Source organism: Empidonax traillii, unplaced genomic scaffold (genome assembly GCF_003031625.1).
Source record: "Empidonax traillii isolate 1590-97213 ecotype Southwest subspecies unplaced genomic scaffold, ASM303162v1 scaffold783:size459103, whole genome shotgun sequence".
Lineage (NCBI taxonomy): Eukaryota > Metazoa > Chordata > Aves > Passeriformes > Tyrannidae > Empidonax > Empidonax traillii.
The window spans coordinates 54,395-73,463 of record NW_020955976.1 but is presented as its reverse complement, the minus strand read 5'-3'; the positions used below and the strand labels follow the sequence as shown (position 1 = coordinate 73,463).

At 44.4% G+C, this 19,069-nt stretch overlaps 3 protein-coding genes across 11 annotated transcripts in view; all 3 read left to right on the top strand.

The window, feature by feature from the left end:
• OSBPL5 (oxysterol binding protein like 5) overlaps window positions 1-6,625 on the top strand; it is a 188,148-nt gene extending 181,523 nt beyond the window's left edge. For 4 of the 6 annotated variants that reach the window (XM_027901400.1, XM_027901397.1, XM_027901402.1 and 1 more), the window contains 5 exons: window positions 1,446-1,631; window positions 2,174-2,312; window positions 3,438-3,555; window positions 4,164-4,269; window positions 5,284-6,625. In XM_027901400.1, the coding sequence (XP_027757201.1) occupies window positions 1,446-1,631; window positions 2,174-2,312; window positions 3,438-3,555; window positions 4,164-4,269; window positions 5,284-5,419 (685 nt within the window). In that variant the 3' untranslated portion in view covers window positions 5,420-6,625. The remainder of the gene's footprint in view (window positions 1-1,445; window positions 1,632-2,173; window positions 2,313-3,437; window positions 3,556-4,163; window positions 4,270-5,283) is intronic. The other 2 variants (XM_027901401.1, XM_027901398.1) reach the window with 1 other exon arrangement.
• Window positions 6,626-8,029: 1,404 nt separating this feature from the next.
• Window positions 8,030-18,457, top strand: LOC114066600 (tumor necrosis factor receptor superfamily member 10A-like). Of its 2 annotated transcripts, none has more exons than XM_027901405.1 (10): window positions 8,030-8,045; window positions 9,762-9,855; window positions 10,656-10,787; window positions 10,970-11,081; window positions 11,674-11,747; window positions 12,416-12,514; window positions 13,425-13,459; window positions 16,081-16,419; window positions 16,887-16,935; window positions 17,728-18,457. In XM_027901405.1, exons 2-10 carry the CDS (start codon window positions 9,765-9,767, stop codon window positions 18,021-18,023), a joined length of 1,227 nt encoding a protein of 408 aa, XP_027757206.1. In that variant the 5' UTR covers window positions 8,030-8,045; window positions 9,762-9,764; the 3' UTR covers window positions 18,024-18,457. The 2 variants fall into 2 exon arrangements, with proteins under 2 accessions (XP_027757206.1, XP_027757205.1); XM_027901404.1 differs by lacking the exon at window positions 8,030-8,045 and adding an exon at window positions 8,313-8,356 and having other exon boundaries at window positions 9,761-9,855.
• A 231-nt stretch (window positions 18,458-18,688) lies between these two features.
• Window positions 18,689-19,069, top strand: part of CARS (cysteinyl-tRNA synthetase) — a 34,243-nt gene continuing 33,862 nt past the window's right edge. For 2 of the 3 annotated variants that reach the window (XM_027901414.1, XM_027901413.1), the window contains exon 1: window positions 18,689-18,800. In XM_027901414.1, the coding sequence (XP_027757215.1) occupies window positions 18,773-18,800 (28 nt within the window). In that variant the 5' untranslated portion in view covers window positions 18,689-18,772. The remainder of the gene's footprint in view (window positions 18,801-19,069) is intronic. The other variant, XM_027901415.1, reaches the window with a different exon arrangement.

Below are 19,069 nucleotides of genomic sequence, written 5' to 3'. Positions count from 1 at the left end.
TATGCTGACAGTTGTATGAATAAATTACCATTTAATCCACCTGAAATCACTTGAAAATCACCTATTTTCACAAAGGTGGGAGACCCTCTGAAACTCATACCACTATGCAGCTCACTGTGGAGGGTCTCATTGCCTGACACGTGGAGCTCCTGGTGGAGTAATTTGCCCTTGTCAAATAGCTTTGTGCATGTCCCTCTGAGGTTCTTAGAATTAGAGGACTCACCCTTTACACCATTGCATTCCTTAGGACGGACTTTACACCGCCGCAGTATTTTCTCAGGCTGTTATTTCCACTCCTCCCCCACCCTCATCACTGACTTTGAATTGAATTTCCTGCCTTTGTTTCTGAGAGAAAATATTCATATACAGAAAAATGGGAGTGACTTCTTAAAAAGGAAAGGAAAGTGTTTCTCTGCCTTCGGTACTTATCTAAGAGGCTACATTTTTGGAAGTGTGTTAATGTATGCTGATAGAAATATAATGAAAGCATCAATATGCCTTTTAAATTAAGAGCTTCACAGCAAGCTCCAAATTAAATGCAGTGATGTTTCATCTCCTAAATGGAAGATGACTGTTTTGTGGAGATGGGAATACTGGAACAGGCTGGATCTCCTGTGCATAGTCTAACCACTCGGTAATGTGTTGGGAGGGCTAGTTACTAGTCTCAGATGTATTTCCACTCTGAAATGAAGATTAGAGTGCTTTGGATGGAGGAATTGCGGAAAGGCCTTATCACAGCTCGGCTGTTGTTAAAAAAAAAAAAAAAAGTAATGATTTTTCTCTCGTAAAAGGCAGATCCTCTCCCCAGGGGAGAGGCTCAGTGAGACATCATATGACGGATCACGTATCCTTTGGCAGCTGAAAACAAGTGTGGGTGAAAGCCTGTGCTCGTGCTCGCAGTTCCTGAGCACAAGGACATGCCCGTTGCTTGCAGATTGAATCGGCTGCCTGCAGATCTGGTAGCTAATCCTATATAGGAGTACAGCATGCAAGATATGCACACAGATTTGTTTTCCAGTGCTTTTAAACTTTGAATATAAAGCCTTTGTTTGGGGAATTGACATTAACACAAAGGCTCCTAAACTGAAGTGCCTGAAAGGGCAAGGAAGAGAACAGGTTCTCCATCAATCACCTCTAAAGAGGCCTCTGATCTCAGTGAATTGAGCATAGCTATCCCATAACTCACACCGACAACACTGAAGAATTTAATGAATATTGTAGGTGATGTTTTGTAAGAGAAAGTCCCCTGTACTTCAGCAGGTCACTGTATATAGCATTCAGTGTTGCCATTCTTTAATTTACAAGCCAGAATTGAGGCAGAGCAGTCCTGCTACAATTGCTCTGGTGTATCAGTAGACCAGACAAGTGTCTGCTCTGAAGTTCCAGCTGGCAAAATGCGTCCTTGGTTTTGAGGTGGTTTAACTTGCTTCCGTGTTTATTTCTAGGCTTTGGCAGCACGTTACCAGTGCAATAAACAAAGGCGATCAACACAAGGCAACGCAGGAGAAATTTGTGCTGGAGGAGGAGCAGAGGAATGCTGCCCGGGAGCGGAGGGAAAGCGGCACAGAGTGGAAGCCGCTGCTCTTCCAGCAGGATGCCACAACTAACGAATGGCGCTACAAATACGAGGAGTGAGTGCTGGGGTTGGGGGTTATGAGCACACCTCACTGCTCGAGTCCCCAGGGATGCAAGCAAGGTTACAGACCTGTAACTGGGGTCCTGCCATTTCCCAAACTATGTCCGGAGCTCGCCCTTTCTGAGCTCCGTGTCATCATTATAATACATATTCCTGATGCTAACTGGGAATAGCTGGAAATGGGGGCCTAGCAATGGAAAATCCACTATGCCATTGGTGTAAATCCCTATTGCTGCAATCAAGTGTGGAGTCATTTAGCAGAGATTTTCTGCACTGTGCGAGCAGAGTTAAAAACTGTGCTCTCCTTCCCTGCCAAGAAGGGGGAAGCCTCTGGAGACTGAACGCCCTCATTTAGGGCAAGGAACTGTGAATATGGAGGGAAGTATCTTTTACTCCTGTCGCTGTATCTGGAAGCTCCCGTTAGTGTCAGGGATGATGGCCTGCCCTGATGCATGTGGAATTAGTGTATTGGTCTTAACACACCTGGTGTGGGATTCTTGCTTCTCTGATGGTATTTTCTTCATTTGGTCTCAAAAGTCTAAGACCTTGGGATCCTTTGAACGACATTGCCCAATTTGAGAAGGATGGAATACTTCAGACAATGGAGAGACACTTATCTACAAGGACATCAAACCACAAAACAACGTGCATAAACAATCAAATTACACGGCACAAGGTAAAAAGCCTGTTTGGGGGAATATAGTGTTCTTTAGGATTGTTTAGATGCACAGCCCTTTTCTATAGCATTTTCATGTAAGCACAGCATAGGCCGAAAAGTTTGTTTTGGGTAAATACAGCTTATGACTGTAGACCTGCAGTATCATACCATCATTAACTCCATATAATTATTGGTTGACCAGTTATTGGTGAAAATGGCCCTTTAGTGGGTTTTAAACATGACTGAGCTGAACTTCACAGTTAAGTGTTTTCAAAGCTGAAAACTTTCCAAATGTTTTGGAGTGCATTGGAGAATTGAGATCCTACAACTTCAATTTCAGTCTTTGCCATCAGCCTTTAGCACTTAGTTTCTCTCAGATAAGACAAGAAACCTCTCTCCATCCTTTCCTTTAAACAGAAATGATATTTTCTTATCTCACTGCTTTAATCTTTGGAGTGATATATGTCGTTGATAACACACTTTGTAAACACTGAAATGCTGAACTAGCTAAATATAACCCATATTACACTGAAAAAACTTGTATCCTACTATGTACGTAGACCTTTCTTTTATAATACCTGAATCTGAATGTCTCTGAAGCAGTGGGGAAGATGAGGTTTGTAACTGCTTTTCAGACCCTCTAGTGAGAAGTTTGAATCAATGTGTTTGGTTTACCCATCTGAGAGGTAGGGAGAAACTTTCTGAAGTGCATTGAGAAATGAGGTATAAAATTTCTGTGATATTTAAATCCTCCATGCACCTTCTGAAGAATCTTCCCTGGAAAATTTGATTCTAATTTTTTCTATTTTTTAATCCTTTCTCTTATGTATCTAATTGAGTGGGTACACAACTCAGCAAAGGAACTATAAGGTTCATCACTAGTATGTGTCAGGTGAAGTACAAGAATTTTTGGATAGGTGTCTTAAGGATGTTGCCATTTGAGGAAATGCTTGTCTACGGGGCATGTGTGTAATATCCTTAAGTAGCTGTCAGGAGTCCAACTACTAGGAGGTGCTGATAAAGCAATCAGACTTCCGAATCTCACATGTATTTCCCAGAACCCCGAAGTATTTTATTTAAAGCAAACACCCAAGTCTCCAATTTGACAGCAACTGAGACTCTTTTGGTCCCTGTTTAATCCAGAGGTCTGCCAAAGACTGCCGGCGCCGCAAAACCAGTGATCAGCCGTCCAACCACAGCCAGAATACAGAGAGCAGCTGTTCAACACCAGAGTCAGTGCAGGAGCTCTCAGATGATGATGGCAAGTATTTGTGTATCACTGGGTCAGGCTTTAATGTTCTTCCCTTTGTACCTTGTTCCTCGAGCCAGCCCTGGGACATTTCCCAGCCCAGTTAATACCATGGGCCAACAGCCCACGGGCAAACACGCAGAATGTTCTGCTTTTCTGTTCTCTGTATGTACTGCCTCTCTTTCTGCCTTACATTATCCATGCCAACAAGGGCTTCCCAACTCCTGGCACAAACATGTTGGAAAAATACACTGACATTCCAGTCAACAGATAGGAAACAGCCCTTGTCATTCTCTTCTCCTTTTGTTAGAGGTGACCTTGAATGTTTCATAGATAGGGGCAGGTGCGAGCACTCTGTTCTCCTCCCCTCAGCTGGGGAGCATGCTGCCAAAATTGCCTGAAAGCTGCCTGAGAAGGGGCTGCAAGCCAGTATCCCAGGATGCATTCCAGTAGCCTGAGTCTTCAGGGTGGAAGATTCTGTTCCCTGTCTCCTTCTCCCTTTGTTTCTTCCTGAAAGTGTCCCCCTGGCTGTGACAATTAGATTACAGCCAGCCACTTGTGTTTCATCACTACCACTAGAATGGCGATGCAAAACATAATTGTCCTTCAATACTTTGCCACAGGGTTTGAAAGCCTGTGTGCTCAGTGTGGGAAAGAAATGAATCACCTGAAGGAAATTCACTCAGCCGTCTTATCTCTACAGAGAGCCCAACAAGACATACACAGGTAACTATTTTCTGTCATCAAATCAATGATTTTAATGGGCTGAAAATAACCTGTGGCATTTAACTCCTCACTGCGGCCTTTGGAGCGTCTCTATCAGCTGCCAGGGTGCACTTAACAGTTGTTTCCATATGTAACCAATTAACAAACAAAGACAAACCCATCCCTTGCATTCAACAGTGAGGAAATTTCTTCCTCTTAAGACTCTTTATGGCCAAAAATCTTCGCCTCAGCTTGTTTCACACCTCGTGGCATTCCAAACTTCAAAACAGCTGCAGAAGTTGGGAGGGGCTGGGCCGTGTCCTGGCTACAAATAAATCTCAGCTGGGCAAGAAGGTGTGAGGCTTCCCTTCCTGTCGAGCATGTTACGGATTTCCTTGATTTTCTGTAGAGATGCAGGCGTGTGGTTTGAAAAGCTGGGCTTCGTGGTGAAAAGCACGAACTTCCCACATTTTGTTTAAATGGCTAGTTGCCCTCTGAAGGAAGTAGTGAACACACCTGCTGCTGACAAACAGCTTTGCCCTGCAGACACCTGTAGCCAGGGGAGTTATTAACGGCTTCATCTGCTCCAGGGAGCCCTGCTGGTTCCCCACTGTGTATTATCCAGCTCTCCTGAGGCTTCAGAGTGGTGGGATCACATGTGAGGCCCACCATTTCTAGATGCCAGAGCCATTGGTGGCTTCGGCTTCTCTGTAGCTCCTGGGGGTGTCCAGGGCAGGCTCTTGTACTTGGAAAGTATAGGGCATAGGATTCTGAGTGCTGAATAAAGTGATTTCTTGGGGTTTGTGCCCTTACACCTTCTCATGCCTATCTGCATGCTCTGCCTGATCCAGCTGCAGACAGAAGTACTAATCTCTCTGTTAAAAAAAAAAAGAGGGAGGTAGAGTCTGTGGGGGCACAGTGCTGTACCCATGAGGTGAAGGGATCCCTCCTGACGTGGAAGTTCTGGGCGTGTGCACACATGTGAACACATACCTCCCTCCAACCCACAAATAATCATACTGCTTTCTTTTCCAGAAACCTCAGTGCTCTGAACAAAAAGTCCTTCCACAGGAAGGCCTCTTCTGAAAGCTTCCTCCTGGACTCTCGCTGTTGGTTTCTCCTCTGCATCTTTCTTACGTGTCAACTATTCATTAATTATGTCTTCAAATAAAATCACTACGTTTGGCAGCAATAATGATTACTGGCTGCAGGAGGGGGGCCATGCGCAAGGAGCCCAGAGAGGCACCAAAGCACTTTAGAACCAACGCGGCAGAGGTGGAAGAAAGTGGAAAAACGAGGTTAAAAAGGGACCTAGGAACCTGCAAAACTTTGTTCCTGCAGATTTTGTCATTTTTGCCTTTTACATGTACATCTTCAAGGACCTCTTAACCTGTACGGGCCTTAATGCTGAAGCCAAATGTAGCTTTAATTGTGCAATTTGTTTTCTATGTCTTGTCATTTTCTGATGCAATTAATAATTACCCAGCAGTATTGGTAACCCCAAAATGGTAAACATCCCAGTGTTTTGGAAAGGTCACACCGGCCTGGGTCACAGCTCCACGAGTGAGGGAGTGCAGCTGGGGAGCTGTAAAGAATGGATGTCCATGGTGCCTGTCCGGCTGCCTTTAATTAGTTATGGGAGGGAGCACACTTGGTCCAAAAATACACCCCCAGGGTATTAAGTCATGATGTGTTTTGTCAGCACACACAGAATGAGACCTCAGGATGTGTTTTATTTTCCATTCCACAGGAACTGTAAATATGCACAATTTCCTAGAGCCATTCCTCTTTAGGAAATGGGAGGTATTCAGTGAAAGCTCCTTGTTTGTTTGCGGAGCTGACTGGTGTACTGGATCTGGCCCATCGAGTGTAACGTCAGATATGCCTGTTCGTAAAACCTGGTCACTTACTATTATTGTTATTATTTGCTATATGGCTGTTTTATAATATCACACTCTAGCATTGTAGAGAGAAATCCACTGCCCCAGCATAGGTGAGAAGGATGGGAGAGATATAGGTGTACGTGTGTTCGGTCTTAGACACATTTTTCATCAAAGGTCAGGAAAGAGGGAGGGTTTTGCCACTGCATTGTTCAACTCTGTTAATAGTCTTCCTATTTTACACCATTTTTTAAAGATTTGCAATATTTTCTGTAGACTGCAGACAATACTAAGCCTTTCTTTTCTGGCCTGAAGTAGTTCCAAGTGGTAAGTACTGCTATATATACAGCCTTAAAATACTTAGTGGTGGTGCCAGTCTGGGCTATCTTTCAGTGTAAATGTTTCCAAATTTTTAAGTACATTCCTCGTCATACTCCCCAGTTAGGGGAAACCTGTTTGTGCTTGATATGTTGAAATAAAACTACACACAACTTTCACTGGCAGTCTATCTGACAAATTATTTTTGGTTTTGTATTTGATAGCATTTGACAAGTAAATCGCTTTTTAGAGGAAAGTCTACAGGAAAAGGCCTCCAAGAATCTCAGACACAGGCCGTAAGTTAGAGCAGCAGTACATTTTGATACCCCTCTGGCTGAAATTATTTACGTCATAGCATAGATCGTAGCAACTTCCTCAGAAACAAAAGTGGTTGCCTTGGTTTTCACTGTTGTACATGTAAATGTACAGACTTGTCTTGGACTTAGAAAACCTTTATATTAAGGAGGTGACTTGACAGCAAATAGGTAGTTCCATAAAGAGAACTACAGTTCTCTGACATGAACAGACAGGGTGAGAGATGGCATCTGGAAGCCATCAATCAGGGAACTGATCACAAATAATAAAAGGAGAGTGACTGTTACTAGCAAAAGCCTCCAGAAAACCCAAGGATTCTTGATCCTTAAGGAATTATCCTTCAAGAATGTCAACATTATTGATCCAGGTTAGGTGTCTTTTTGAAGGACCCTTTCCTAGTCACCCTTTCTGAGGAAGTCTGACCTGCGCCACATAAAACTTGATGAGATGGGATCCCCCCACCTCTGCCTGTCAGGCTATGCAAAGTCCTATATGCACCTTGAAAGTGTTGGCTCCTAAAGCTGTGCAAACACATCTACTAATCTCCTTTCAGTGCTTCAGCAAGTCAGCACATCTCTGGCCTGTCAGCACAGCCTTCCTCATCACACACATCCTGCTTTGGGATTATTTGAGTTACAGATAGGAGCCTCTCTGCTTCTGTAGGGCTATTTATTTCTCTTGGATACAACTGTGTGTGGGTTTCAGAAATGCTTACTAAAACAACAACAGGAAAAAAAAACCCAGCCCGTGCCCACCTGAACCAAAGAGAAGCAGCACTGAGCAGGAAGCATCCACTGGGGGGAAATGCGAATGCTTGAAATTGAATGCTTGAAATTTGGATCAGTTCCATTTCACCAGACTATGCACCCACAGGGATTTCACTGGGACTTGTTACTGCAGTTAAGTAAAACACTTGCCACGAAAGGAGCAACTCAGTGAAAGAAACTTATACAAACTAATTATGCATCTGCCGAGTGGGAGTTTCCAACATTTACTGCTGCTGCCAGGGTATTAAAAATAATCCAAAAAGGAACAGCCTATAAATCCTTGTGCCATTAATTTTAATCCAATTTCAACATCTTGAGGTGAATGTTCTTACCGGATACACTCACACGGAGGATAAAGGGTATTCACGAGGAAAAATCACGGTCAGAAATGTTGTTTCTCTGGGAGGAATAGCTGCTGAGGGAAAAGCTGAGAACCATTTCAGGGCTTTAGAAAACCCAGTTTGTGCGCCCTTGGGAAAATTCCCCGTCCATCCTTCGCCCCTCCTTTCCGTGATCAGTGAGCAGCTCTTCAGCGCGTGAGCTTTTCTGGGTGGGAGAGACACGGATCGCGCCGTGTCCCGGCGTGGATTCTGCCCGCTCTCGACAGGTGCCAAGCGCGTTACCCGAGGCACGGCGTGGTCTCGCTCAGCCCCGGGGCGGGGGGCACGGAGCCCCCGGGAGGGGTGGGTGTCCGGGCGGGGCCGGGGGCGGCCCTGCCCCCCGCGGGGACGGATAAAGCGGCAGCGCCAGCGCCTCCCCCCGGACGTGCCGAGCGGAGGCAGCGCCGGGAGCGGCGATGGCAGCCGGAGGAGCGGCGGGGCTGCTGCTGCTGGTGAGTGCCGGGCGAGGGGCTCTGGCCGGGCCGCGGGGTGGGAGTCTCTGGCCGCGACCGCTGTCTGTGGGCAGGGCTCGCCCTCCACATGCCCGCCTGTCCGTAGCCACGTCCTTCCTTTTGACGGGAAAAGAGGCTTCCTCCAAATGTAGAGTGGAGGAGCCGTGCAGGTTTTCCTACCCTCCTCTTCCTCAGGAGACTTTAGTAATTTACCTCAGCTTTTTGTTTGTGTTGCTTGAAACTTGGGGGATTCTGAGCTTATGCGGGTCTCCTAAACCTGAAAAGGATAAGGAAGGGGTAGCTCCTGTGGACCCAGCCCTGGTTTGCGACGAACCCCCTGAAGGGAGTAGGGAATAAGTGGCGCGTCCTCCGAGTCCCCCTAACGCAGTTACTGCCGCCTTTCCTTCTCTCCTCGGGGAAAAAAAAAGAAAGTTATAAGTCAGGAATGAACTTTTTAATTGTCCTTACGTTTTTTAACTGTGAGACTGGAAGTTTCCTCAACTACGCGGATAAGGGAAAGACTTTCAGTTTCCCACAGAGAGAGCTGAAAGAGCGCAGGTGCGGGAGCCGAGCTCTTGATTTCAGCTTGGAAAGTGCCCGCTGATGGCAATTAGCGACGGGGTGCTCCGCGGCCGTCCCTTCCTCTCCCCCTGCATCTGTTCTAGGACCTTCTCTCTCTTGCGTTTTACAAGTGAGAGATGTACTTCGGTGTCCTGAAACCGAGCTCCGCGCTTGCCTCCCTCCGAGGCACTCGGAGTGCATGCCCCGCGGGCCTCTTCCTCTTAAAAAAAATATATATATATATATAAAATATATATATAAAAAATATATATAAAATATATATATAAAATATATATATAAAATATAAAATATATATGTGTGCGTATAAACATTCCCAGTGCTCCTGTGGCTACAGTAAGTTATTTTTGTTAATGACTCAACTTGCCTTCTGCTTAAGATTACAGAGCCAGTGAGAAATGCTGGATGAGGTCTCTGGGGCGTTTCCTCCATTTTGCAGAGGGGGGAAGACTAACACTAATCCCCATGAATTAAAAAGATGGAAGCAAAGGGAGAAACGAATGCCTTACATGTGGCAGAAACTTCAGCCTCTGAAGTTCTATTGCAGTGAACTAATGAAAACAGAATTTTAAATGGAATTGGGAATCTCCAGCAGTAGTTGTCTAAAACGCATCTGCTGCTGCACGGTGGTGCTTTAACCCCAACTTTGTGATTGCAATTACTGCTGTGAGCAGCACTTAGCAGAAATTAGTTTGGGTTTCCTCTGTGGCTTCCCATAAACTTCTGAATGGGTTTCCAAGCCTTTGCTGGTTCATCTCCCTGAGATGGTTATCGTGTCCTGGGAGGATGAATCACTCAAATGCCTGTCTGTCTTTGCTGTAGGTTATGCTGCTGACAATGCCTGGAACCCAAGCAAAGAACTGTGAGGAGGGAGAGTACTTCCATGAAGGACACTGCTGTGTATCTTGTCCAGCAGGTAGGACTTTGAGAAGTTATAGCTGATAATGGCCGTGTTTCTTTCTCATGGAGATGACTGAGTCACTATTGTTTTTTATGGCTTCATCTGGTAAAAGTGAAAGCCCAGCTGGAGCTGTGATGGTTCCTTGGGGCTGTTAAGGCCAGGTTCCATTTTGAAGCAAGAGTCCCAGGTGAGGACTGGGAGAGGTGCCTTGGCAGCAAGCCAGGAAAACTCTGCTCGCAGTTGAAGATGGTGTTCAAAATTAGACGTTTGGCTGGTTTTTATTAACGAAACACTACAGTTAGCACAAAGAACAAGCTATAAGGATTTTTGATATTTCTGTGTCTGTAGGTAGAACTTTGGTTTTGCTCTCCCCTCCTTGCTCAATGTATGCAGAGTTAAGGAATTTTGTGTCAAGGAGTATCCTGCCCGTAGAGAGTATCAGAGGGCTATTTAGAGGTAATTCAGAGAAAGAAGAGTGGTTCTTACAAGCAGCTCTCTCTGTGCTCACTAGCTCCTTCAGAGATGGTGCTGGCCACGTTGCTGGCTCTAAGCTGTTGCAGAGAGTCATCCTTGTTCCCTGTGTGTCCCAGCAGAGGCCTGGCTTAATGCCTCGTTTGGCACTGCTCCTTTTCTGAGCAGCAAGCTGGGAATATGCCTCCTGACTCTCCTGTGCCGGTTCATGTGGCACATGATTCATTTGTGAGGAGGGGTTGGACTCCCCCCAAAATGGGTTTGTGTCGTAATATCCTGTTATAGCCCTTTGTCTGCTTGAAAGATCCCTTGAGGCTGCTGCTGCCGGTTCTCTTCTTCCACAGGTACTTTTGCTGCTCAGCACTGCAGTGCTCCACATTCGAGAGGAAAATGTCACCCTTGCAAGGAAGGAGAGAGTTATACCGCACATGAGAACGGCTTGGACGAATGCTTGTCTTGCAAACAGTGCAAAGATGGTACCAAGCACAATTTTGATGAAGCCCTAACCCTTTCCCCTTTTTAATGTAGAAAATATCATCCTCACTGAGCATACTGAACTTAGAAAGAAATTGCCTTTATGACATGAGTATCATTTTCGCACAGTTGTAGAGTCACATCTTTTATATTTACTTTGTAACATTTATGTTTTGTTTTATAGATCAAGTAACTGTGAAACCCTGTACTCTGACGCATAATACTGAATGCCAGTGCAAACAAGGGTATTTCTGCACTGACAAGAGCTGTGAAATATGTCAGAGACACAGTAAAATGTAAGTTTGATAAAGAATATAAGTGACTGTTTTCTTTCTAGGGAATGTTAGAGCTGTGGCCCAATCAGTGCCAATAGCTAACACATGTTATCCCGCTGTAAATAATTGCCCTGAAGCCAAGTGATATTATTCATGCATTTAAATTTTAGGTGTCAAAATATGTGAAGTTGAGACCTAAAAAGACATGAACTTGGGTATTGTTGTGCTTGTTGCTTATGTCTGCAAGCTTGCACTTCTCATGTCTTCAGATTAGTATTTCCCCAGGTACGCACTTGAATGAGCTTTCTAGCACCCAGTCAAAAATTTTGGGAGGTAGAACTACCTGTTGAAGGCAACTAACTGTGCATGAATAATGCATCTACTGTGGTTTGGTTTTTCAGTTTTCTCCCCCTACTTATAAGCTGACATACACGAGGTTTATCTGATTTGCTTCTCTTTAATCTTGTAGTACTATCTTGGGTTGTTTAAAGGTGCGCTTCTAACAAAGTTATCTGTTTATGCATGTTCTGTTCATGCCTCTGAGTCAGGTCTATACAGAGCTGCATGTTGCTCTGGAAATGTTGATACAACCCTGTGTTGCCATCCCCTGCAGGTACCCGGAAGGGAAAGAAATCGACCAGAATTGCAATGCTACTACAGGCCTAGGATGTGACTTACCGGATCAAGGTCTGGTGCAGAAATCCCACTCAGCTTGGTTTGTTGGGTCTGTGGCTTCAATAATAACACCACAGCAGTCTGTAAAAACAGTGGTTTGAACTACTCTAACATGTTTAACGGCTTCCGTGTTTTAGTCTGAGAGTTACTTGCTAAAGACAAACTCTTAAAGGTGTTGGAGTGACAAACCATCTTCAATTTCACTGGGTGAAAAGCTACACGTGTTGCAGGGTTTTCAAAGTTGCAGTGGTGATACTGCTGAAAGTTCCAAATATATTTCCTGTGCCTGAGAAGCTTTGTATGGAGTAGCTTTCTCTTCTGCTGGTAGATAGCTTCTGCCAGACCAGAGCAGACTGAACTGACACTGTATGTTACAGCACCTCAAGCTTGCTGTCACTTTTTGCGTACTTGTTTCCCCTTTCGAGTGTCTGTCTGGAAGACTGTGTGGAAGTTGTGTTGCAGCTCAGTGTGGAATCCCCTGCTGCCTTTGGGGTAATGCTGTGCAGTGCAAATGAGTACTTGCATATTCAGGTCAGCTGAAAGTCCCCAGTGCCTTTTCCAGTACAAGCTAGCAGGGTTGTTGTATTAGTGCTGGGCTTAGGCTGGTTTCTAGGACAGCAAGGAATATCTTTTGGGGGGGGGCTGCTTCAGTACTAATTTTATTTCTTCTTTCTTTGCAGGAAGCACAACTGTTTTTTGGGTTATTCTTCCAATGTTTTTGGCTGTTGCTGTTATTGTTTTGCTCTTCTTGGTATTTAAAAAGTTGAAGTGTGGTAAAGGTAAGTGCTTGATACTTATCCATAAGACTTACTTTCCAGAATTAGGTAAAGTTTGCACAGGGTTATCTCTGGGGTTTGTGTTACTTCATAGGGGACCTTTTTAATCTCTAGTTCACTTAGCATGTGATTGAAGAGTAGTTTTGTTAAGTAAATAATGCTTAGTTAAGGTTTATGCATTTTCTTATTTTGCTGACAGATGCCTTTACTTCAAAGCAAGATTAGGAAAAGTCCTTTATAAAAACCTTATTATATCTACTTACCTTGTATTGGCAAAGAGAAAAACCTGTGTCAGCTCAGATGCATGGTGCAAAAAGTGGCAACTAATTAGTTCATTAACTACTTTTGTTCACTGTGTTTGGATGTGGAGATTTTTTTCTACAAACTGTTGCACTTTCATCACTTGAATGTCTTAATGAATGTGAACGTTAGGTTGATAAGTCCTATGTGAATTTATTCTTTTAGTGAAGTTGAGCTGTTTTCCTTGGAAACAACTCTTTCCACTACTGAGTATTAAGGTGTTTTTGCAACTCGTGTAGTTAGAATAATGTTAAAAAGTGGTCTGAATTTTAAATGCTAACTTTGTTCAAATCACACTTTACCAGTTGTATTGCAGTAAAAATTGTTGCCTTTTCTGTATTGTAATAGCTCACAAAAATGCTGCTTAAGCTGGAGTGGGGGAGCATCTTGTCTGCATTTTACTAAGTGGGACTCTTCCCCCTATGAAAGTGCAGTGTTTGTGCTGTTGGTGAAAGCTAAGGGTGTTCTGAAATGTATAACAGGTCAAGGAAACTTAATGGCTTGTGTTTTGGTTTGTGTTACAAAAGTTTGTGTATAAATCTTGCATGTATTCAGCTATGTTTAAATTGCTGCAACTCTTAAAAGTTTCTTAGACACTTACTTTGTTTTTCAGCTCCTTCAACTGATAGAGATGTGGAGAAAAGTCTGGTAAGTATGTGATAGATCGAATGTTTCATCTCAGTTTTGTGCAGTTTAATTGTGCGCTGCTTAATTGCATTTGATGCATAGCCCTCAGTGTTTGTCTCACTGTAGAGCTCTCATAGGATGTGTTCCTGTGATGCAAGAAGTTGTGATTCATACAGGGTCAGATATTAGCAAGGGCCTGATTAGCTACATGTGTCTGCTACAGTTGGTCTTTCCAATACTTCTGTTGGAAACACTTCAGAGCCTGTGAGCAGGATGTTTTCAAAGTGGAAAAAAATTAGACTAGCTTCAAGCTTTCACTTCAGACTGTCTCCAGATGATATCTTAATTCAATTAAGTTTTTTTTTTTTGCTGTTTCACGCATGTATTTTGCAATCAGTGTCAGCTATCAGTTACCTGCATGGTGGTGTTCAGGCTTTCATTGCAGTTTAACAACAAATTATTTGTTCATAAGACCTACTTCTCTTGATCCAGTAAAGTGACTGAGCCTTCCTGCCTTTGGGCTCATGCCAAAAGCTACAGACCAGAGCAGTCTGGCTTCTTGGCTCTAAATAGTGCTGTAAGATGAGGGATTTGGGGCTCAGAGCATGCTAGTTCCAAAGTGCATCCCTAAAAATGGTTTACCAGGCTAAGGCTGGCTGCCAGCATGTGTTCAGCTGTAAAGCTAGATGTACCTTGGCCTGCTGTAGTCAAACACCACTTTAGAACTTCTGTTTCAGTAGGAAAAAACCACACTATTACTAGTCTAGCATTTTGCAACATAAATACAATATTAGCTTCTATTTACATGGTCTAGCTTTAGCTTCTCTAGTTAAAAGCTATACCACTCATAGCGCTCTGAGGCAAAAATTAGCTCAGTCTTAGCAGTACAGTTAATGATGTGTAGTGCTAAGGTGTAAAACAAATCTTAGTCTTGATGAGGATCTAAGAAAAATATCTAGATTGTTCTCATAGCATGTGTACAGCACTACTTTTCCCTGCTGCTTCTCTTGTTTCCCCTCCCACTACACTACTCAGCCAGTGTGTGAGCTCGTCTAATGTTACCAGTTAGACATTTCGAACAATTAAATGCATTTTAATTATGTCAAAAATGCTTGAAGACTGAAGAAATGGAATTGGAAGATATGTTTAAAAGTGTCACCCTAATTTTTTTTTTTTTAAGGCTCATAAGTGGCTCAAATATGTCGATCACCTATGTTTTTTTGCTGGGTTGTCTCCCCCCATGCCCTGGCCAGATTTGCAGTACTTCATATGTTTGTAGAAGTTGAAGACAGAAAACCTGGTCCAATAGCTGTAGCATAGGAATAGGCAAATATAACATCTCTAATTTGAATAAAAAGGTAGTAGAATAATGCTATTACGAATTGGTGCATGGTGACACTTGTGTAAGAGCTGTCACAAACTTGAGATGGAGTGTCTGTGCACTTGTAGTGTTCATGCTGCTAAGGAAAGTTACACTGAGATAATTCTGAGACCAGGTATTTTGCCACCCACACACTGTCCTCTCCAAAGTACCAGTGAATTTATGTAGCTCTGAAAAAACCCCCAACAACTGCTGATACTTTCATAGTTGCTGCTGTATTTTGAAACAAAATGGTCAGCTGTGCTAAGTACTCTTAGTTGCTTGGCTTCCTATTTAAGAACAATTTTTTTAACCTGTTTACACCCTTAACAGAAAGTGTTTTCAATGAGAATGCTGTACAACTACATGTGTGATGTGTGGTGTGGTTCCCTTCACATCCCTGTGTATGCGTGTTGGTCACATGATGGTGTCACACGTGGGTCACTGACAGAGGAGCTGTACCTTAATAAACACACATCTTATGGGAGGAACAGCTACTCTTCACCCTCTTTTTCCACATTTTAAAAACAACATTCCTAAAGCTTTCTGGTTTTAGCACTAGCTGATAGGTTAGAAAGATGCTAGTCTGCTTTGTACTTGTTCATGATGAGCTGGGGCTGTATTCCCTGGCATGTGCTTTAATGAATTGGCAATGCTTAAAATGAGGCAGCCTTCCTTGGTTGCTTCCCTCTTTGTCCCCTCACAAAAGCTATGTAATATGCACTGGTGCTCCCTGGTTTCCTTCAACTGATTCCAGTTTGTGAATTTGCCAGGAAAGTTAATCCAGCCAGAGGGAACTTAAGCTAGTGCACTACATGGAGCTGATAGGCTATAATCAGCTTGGCAAAAGTTGTGAGAGCATCAGCCTTGACACAGCAAGAGACTTGAGGCCCCTGTTGCTGTTAAGTCAGTTCAGGTGAAGCAAGGCAATTTAATTTCCTCCTAACTTAGGAGACGTGCAAAACTTCTGTACCTAGGTAGGAGCAAGCAGAAATCCCACGTCAGTGAGAACATCAGGAAAAGCTTCCTGCATTTGTTGTGCAGGTAGCCTGTGAGCCTTACCCCCCAGTCCAGTGGGAGCAGAACAGACAGCGAAGTGAAGAGCTGGGCTCTAAAACCATTTGAACTCAATTCTGTAAAGGCTGTAACTTTGCCATGTTAGCAGGTCTCCTATTACTTCTCTGACATCTGGTGGTTTCATGTGTTCTCTTTTCTTCCCCCAGACTGTCTTTGTAGGCCTACCTATGAAGTATCTCTTAAAGTATGTTCTTATTCTTTACAGAAGTCTGAGGGCAGTAGTGAAAGCCTCATTTTGCCAAAAAGGGAGACACCTGCACCTGCAAATAACTCAATGAACCCAGAGGGTGAAAGCTGTGGTGAGAGCCCAGAGAGCCAAGCACAAACCAATATTAACCTGGAAGCAGAAGATGCATCACCAGAGGAAGATAGTGCACTTACTGAGCAGGACACCAGCCTGCATGGGGACTGGAAGCACCGTGTGCTAAGGAGGTTGAGGAGGATTGCTGAGTCTTCATTTCAATCAAAACCTGGCCAGAATTTTGCTTCTCATCAGAATAACCTATCTAATGTACCAAGTAATGGAACACCAGCGAATCGTGTGGTAAGTGTGTGTATGTGAAATTATCATCGTGTTTCCTCTTTATGTGCAATTTCAATTCCATTTTTAACTATTTCTTGAGTTTTCAGGCAGAACGATAGAGGAGACTTTGCATTAAAGATGTAATAGAGAAAGTATGGAAAGCAGTATCTTGGGAAAGCAAACTTCAATCCCTTACATTATTTTTCTCTGCCTCTTTCATCTCCCTGTCAAAATTTGCGTAGAAGCTGCTCTGTAGCAAAAGCAGCAAATGTGTTGCCTTGTTGCTTCACTTCAGAGCTAGTAGTGTGGCTGTTTCATCGTGCAATTTTCTTTACTCAAATACTTTCCGTTGTGCTCTGAAACTTGCCTCCACCCTCCCCCTCCTTACTGGTGTGTGTGCTGTAGAAGCAAGCTGTCAAGTAGGTCAAGAATAATTGTAAGAGAACCACCCTGATATGTTGGAGTCATGGTCCAACTTTGTATTACAGGTACGAAAACCAAAGCGTCGAATAATTGTTAAAGATCTCTCTCAAAAAGGCAAGTATTCCATAAACTGGCAGTACTTGGAATTTGGTTTTGTTTCCTGTTGACTAGTCTACTTAAGGAATAGTGTAGGGATGCTAATGAATACTGCTTAGAGCTATAAGGCTTTTAGTAAATTGTAAAATACGCTGAAACAGGATTATTGCTACACTTGGGAGGAGTTGTAATCCCTGTGGTGAATTGTTCTACTTATAAAGCATGACTTTTCTGCACGGGGGTATAGTGCAGCCATGATTTTAAGGATAGCAATGGTACAAATTTTTTAAAATAGTATTTTAAAATAAGGCTGCACTGCAGCAGTGTACTCTGCTTTGGTGAGTGGAGTGTAAGTCAGAACGGAAAATATTTCTGTCAAATGTCCGCTAACATGGAAGATTCCATCAAACCCTCATACATCTACCTGTACTCAGCAAATTGTGCTGTATGTCCAAGAGATGGGTTTTTGTCATGATGGCCTTCGTGTGGCAAATCTATGGTTAAAGCATACTCTTGAGTAGTCCTGTTAAGCTAAAGTGCAAGCCAGTGAAGAGTTCCTCAACACCACCTTTGCTGAGTGGTGTCTTAGGATACTCCTTTTAAGATATATCGACCAGTAGACCTTTAACTGCTTTCACAATTTCTTAATAGGAAACCTGGTGCTTCTTAGGTGCCAAATCTGGCTTTGCTGCTGCTGTTCAGTCTGTGCAGGCATTGGTTGAAAATTAAAGGGGAAGCATGTACATAAGCTATGAAAAAGAGAATCTGTGTCTTAAAACCCAAGCTGATGTGTTGTGTTTTTTCTTTCAGAACGGAGAGTTTGCTTTGAGGCCTTTATAAAGGAAGTACCACCAAAAAACTGGAGGCAGCTTATGAGAACTCATCTCCATGATAATGATATTGATAAAATTATTTATAACTTTAATAATGATATAGAAGAGCAATCCTATCAGATGCTTCTCATCTGGAGAAACACACTGGGAGAAAAACAGTGTATTATTAAGTTACTGAGTGAGTTGAAGCATATAGATAGGAAGGCTTATGATAATGTAGTGAACACTTTAAAAAGTAATAATATTATAAGTAAAGTAGAAGCTACAGATTAATGTTTATGAGGGACTTTAGAAGTGCTCTTGTGTACATACATGTGTCTACAGACTTCCTTTAAATGAGGACATCAACGCACTGCAGTAACAGTGATGGCATGGACTTGATATCCTCCTCATCTCACTCGGAGAGCTGGGAGGGATTTAGCACCGTTGGTGTTGACACGGACTCCGGTTGTGACATTCACTAAGGTCTTTTGAGTTGCACAGTATTGAACTCAGGCGCCGGATGCCCGCTTGGGAGCGAGGAGCTCCTGCTTCCCTTTGTGTGTGGCAGTGCCGTGCTGTCCCAGCCGGTCTGGTGGGAACAAAGAGGCTGCTGCCGCTTTTGAGAGTATGTGTGCTTTGGTTTCTTCGTACGGTTTTGTTTTGTATCGATCTGCTTAGCACTGTTATGTTCGAAGCACAGCAATAAAAGCCTGGTTGAGAGAGAAGCAGGGGTTGACTCTTGGACTTCCTTCTGCTGGTGGAGTCGCCGTCCCTGGGAGGTATTTAAGGAAACACTCGGGGCCACGCTCTAGTTGGCGCGGTGGTGTCGGGCGTGGGTTGGACTGGGTGACCTCAGCGGTCTTTTCCCGGCCGGCCGTGCCGTGAGTCGGCGGGGCGGGGATGCCGCGGGGGGCGGGCGGCGCTCCCGGTTGCCCCGGTGACGCGGGGCTCCCGTCGGAAGTAGCGTAGGGCGGGCGGGGCGAGGCTTCCGGACGCGCTGTTGCATCAGCTCGGGAGCGAGGGCAGGACGAGGCACCAGGATGGCAGCAGCGGCCGCCGCCGAGCACGGTAGGTGGGCGACCGGCGCCGCGGAGCCCCGGCGGGGCCGGGCGGGGTGTCCGCCGGGGTTGTCACGGCTCGGCGGGGGGCGGTGTCGCGGCCCCGCCGCTGTCACGGTGTCAGGTGGGAGGTAGGGGCGGTGGGGCGTCGCCGCGGTCACCTCCTTCACGCGTCCCTTGGGATCTGCATCCCTTGGGGTCTGCGGGGGCGGGTCCCCCCCCAGCCCCTCCGGGGCGCGTTCGTGGGGACCCCGCCGCCGCTGCCTCCCAAGGCGCCTC

Excerpts from the sequence above, each read along its gene's own strand:
- LOC114066600 (XM_027901404.1), top strand. The coding sequence starts at position 8,325 with ATGGCAGCCGGAGGAGCGGCGGGGCTGCTGCT. Across the intron at positions 10,788-10,969 it reads TTGCAAACAGTGCAAAGATG|ATCAAGTAACTGTGAAACCC; the intron begins GTACCAAGCACA and ends TTTGTTTTATAG. Across the intron at positions 12,515-13,424 it reads AAAGTTGAAGTGTGGTAAAG|CTCCTTCAACTGATAGAGAT; the intron begins GTAAGTGCTTGA and ends TTTGTTTTTCAG.